Source organism: Salpingoeca rosetta (genome assembly GCF_000188695.1).
Source record: "Salpingoeca rosetta unplaced genomic scaffold supercont1.120, whole genome shotgun sequence".
NCBI lineage: Eukaryota > Choanoflagellata > Craspedida > Salpingoecidae > Salpingoeca > Salpingoeca rosetta.
The window spans coordinates 1-3746 of NW_004754814.1; the positions used below are offsets into that span (position 1 = coordinate 1).

The 3746-nt window shown below is 58.5% G+C and overlaps 1 protein-coding gene across 1 annotated transcript; it reads left to right on the top strand.

Annotated features, from left to right (window-relative positions):
- Window positions 1-23: 23 nt before the first annotated feature.
- On the top strand, window positions 24-3682 carry PTSG_11500 (uncharacterized protein; the record flags this gene model as incomplete). The annotated part of the gene is made up of 9 exons (XM_004987417.1): window positions 24-1058; window positions 1179-1252; window positions 1392-1487; window positions 1620-1697; window positions 1866-1936; window positions 2177-2215; window positions 2345-2426; window positions 2526-2849; window positions 3321-3682. Coding segments are annotated over 9 exons (2161 nt in total), but the record flags the coding sequence as incomplete, so codon positions are not given.
- Between the last annotated feature and the right edge of the window lie 64 nt (window positions 3683-3746).

The window sequence follows — 3746 nt, forward strand, 5'->3', positions numbered from 1 at the left end:
CTGGCTTGCTTATCCGCTACGAGGACCTCGTGGACTTCCCCGCAGAGGACAACGTCAAGCAGCTGCAGGAAGGCGTGCGCGACGTGTTTGGCACAGAGTCCACCGTGCACCTGTACCACGCCACGCAGAACGAGTCGCGCGCCCTCATGCCGCACACAGACCCCTACGATGTCCTCGTGATTCAGCTTCACGGCTCAAAGCGCTGGACAACCTGCATCCCAGACGCATACGCCACCAGCGGCAGCGACGACACCACGGAGGACCACAGCGACAGCCACCCCGATGAGAAAGCTGCTTCGTCCAGCAACGACCAACAACAGCACGGCCACGGCGAGGCAGAGACCATCAAGCAGTTCAACCCGGCCCAGCTGGGCCAGCTGCAGGAGATCCGGCGCCAGAAGCAAGAAGGGTGCACGCGCTACGAGGACAGGGACCTGCGCGGCATGCGCTGCAACGAGTTCACGCTGCGTGCCGGCGACACCATGTACATGCCCAAGGGCATCATCCACTACGCCGTGTCTGGCGCAGAGGGCTCATCCCACCTCACCATCTCGCTGGAGCGCAGGGGCCTGGCATGGGCCGATGCGCTCGTGTACGCCGCACACGCCGGCGCAGACATTGTGGACAACCCGGCCTTCACCAAGCACTGGCAGCGGGCGCTGCAGTCGCTCATCAGCGACTACCGCGGCGTGCAGCTGCTGGAGGCCATGCCGTCCTGGCACCTCAACACGGGCGCGCTGTGCCCGAGCCACGACGCCACCAAGGAGAAGGACGATGGCACGAGCGAGGAGGGCACGACCGGCGGTGAGGAGGGCGAGGAGCTTACGGCTTTTATCGGGTCGTTCATGGCCCAGTGCGAAGCGATGCTGCCGCACGTGCTCGAGTCATACGCCAAGGCCAACGACCTGGAGGCGTTCCTCAACCCGGACGGCATCGAGGCGCTGGCTGACCGCGTGTGCAGCGAGGACACGGCCCGGGCCGTCGTCAGCGAGCTCTGCGCACAGGGCAAGATGCCCGTGGACGTGACGTCACCTCGCTTCCGCAAAGAAGCACTCGCGGTCAGTGTGATCATTGCGGCTGTTTGTCTGTGTGCGTGTGTGTGCATGTGTGTGCGTACCCCTTTCTTCGTGGCCCCATCTCACAGTGTCTGCCGTACTGCTGTCACGTCACGCCTCTAGAACACTCGACAAAAGCGTGCGACAGTCACGGCTTCGTACACATGCAACAGTGCATGCAACGCGGGCTGTGATGGGTGAGTTACATACCGCTGCTTTGCTTGATGAACGCGTTAGACTTGGCGTGGGCAGTCTTGCGCACTGGTTCTCGTCTTCTTGCGCTACGCTGGCCAGATTAACAATTTCCTCGGCTGTGTGCTACTTTGTGGTGTGCAGGCAATCGTGTACTGGCTGCGATGACTCCTGCAACACGCTCTGCGACGACACGTGCTCAAGCTGCGACACAAGCTGCGACATTTGCTACGGCCAATCGTACGCGTGCTGTCATGATTGCTTTTGCACATACTTCCCTTCCGACTGATGATGTACTGTGCTCTCGATACTCGGCCGCCTCTCATTGCGTGACCCCCCCCCCTGTGCTGTCGTTCTGTTCATGGCTTGCAGATGCAGCAGCTGCGATCTGGCGTGCAACACAGGATGTGACGGAGGCTGTGATGGTTGTGACCTTTACCAATGCAACTCGTCAGTACAGTGTTGAAGTCTGGTCGATTGTTTGTGTGAGTGTGTGTGTGTGTGTGTTTATGTGTGTGTGCGCGCGTGTGTGTGTATGCATATCTGTCTGCGTTTCTGCTTTCCCCTCGTGCTTTTCTCACACCAATGTGTAAACTAATTGGTGTTTCAATTCATCAGTGGATGCGACTCAAGCTGCGATACCCTATGGTGGGACTGCGACAGCAGCTGCGATGAAAGCTGTGGCTGGAGTAAGTACAGTCGCTGCCCCTGATGCTGCTTACTCGTCCTGCTTGTCTCGTGTTTTCGCATGCATCTCACAGCATAGAGACACATAGTCACACCCACCAGCTTGTCTGCAGTCCGCAGACACAAGACCAAGTTCAGCTCGCATTCACAGCCACACACGCACACACACCCGCCGCTCCCTCACCATTCTCGCTTCCAAAAAATGTGTCGCCTTTGCTTCCTTCCAACCATCCATGGAACAGCGAGCTGCGACTACAGTTGCGATGACTATTGTGACACCGGTCAGTACCTGTTGTCTGATGTATGGCACAGCATAAATGTCGCTATGTTCATGCCGCTCGACCCAATGCCATGTCTGCCACCGTTGGCTTGTTATTCACATGGGATCGCTTGCTAATCTTCACGAACAGGCTGCAACCAAGGATGCGATTACTGCGTCGCGACGAATTGCAACGGCGGCTGCGATGACTCTTGTGACGGACCATGCAACACGTAAGCTGCCGTTGCTATTGTCTGCGCTGCACACGATTGTGCCTCTGCGATGCCTCTCCGTCTCACACAACTCATTCAATGCATTTACTTGGTGTGCAGGGGTTGCGATGGCAGCTGCAACACGGGCTGCGATGAGTGCGTTGGCATTAGTTGTGATACGTCTTGTGATGGCTCGTGCTCGTGCAATGCCGGCTACGCTGGCAGCGGCACGTCGTGCAGCGCGTGCAACACGCCGTACTACAGCCCAAGCGCGGGCGCCAGCTCCTGCACCCCGTGTGGTTCGTGCTCGTCTGGGCAGTTCCGTGCCAACTGCGGCGGCACCAGTGGCGGCACGTGCACCTCGTGTGCATCGTGCCCAGCAGGGCAGGAGCGACGAGGCTGCTCCGGCACAAGCTCAGGCGACTGCGCCAACTGCAATCCAGAGTCAGTTGCGGTATGCCTGTTGTGTGTGAAACTGTGGTCTGTGGCGTCTGGACACGTTGTCACGTGATCATGATCATTGCTCCTTCAGCGCTTGCGTGACCACGAGACCACGCGTACTCTCTCTTACTCTCTCTCTCTCTCTCTCTCTCTCTCTCTCTCTCTCTCTCTCTCTCTCTCCCTCTCCCTCTCCCTCTCTCTCTCTCTCTCTCTCTCTCTCTCTCTCTCTCTCTCTCTCTCTCACACACACACACACACACACACACACACTCTCTCTCTCTCGCTCGCACACACACACACACTCTCTCCCTCTCTCTCTCCCTCCCTCTCTCTCTCTCTCTCTCTCTCTCTCTCTCTCTCTCTCTCTCTCTCTCTCTCTCTCTCTCTCTCCCTCTCTCTCTCTCTCCACTGCACTCATTCGCCACACCACTCACACACAACCACACACGAACAAACGCAACGCCTTGCTTGCAGGACATACAAGACGACGCAAGGAACGCACAGCTGCAGCGCGTGTGGCAGCTGCAGTGCTGGCTACTACCTGTCGGGCTGCGGCGGCACAAGCGCGGGCTCGTGCGTCGGCATTGCGTGCACGACGCCCCCGACGGTCAACCACGCTTCATTTACAACAAGCAACAGCCGCAAGTACCCGAGCACGGCAACGTACACGTGCGCCACGGGCTACCTGATTGAGAGCAACGACAAGCTGTCGTGCAAGACAGATGGCTCGTGGAGCGGTGTCACGCCGCACTGCATTGGTGTTCCATGCCAGGAGCTCGCCCTGGATCACGGCTCCGTGTCGCCATCGGGCGTCATTCGCCATCCAAACACTGCATGTGAGTGCGTGTGCGTGTTTTGTGCTTATGTGTGTGTGTGTGTGCGTGTGTGTTCTTGTGTGAG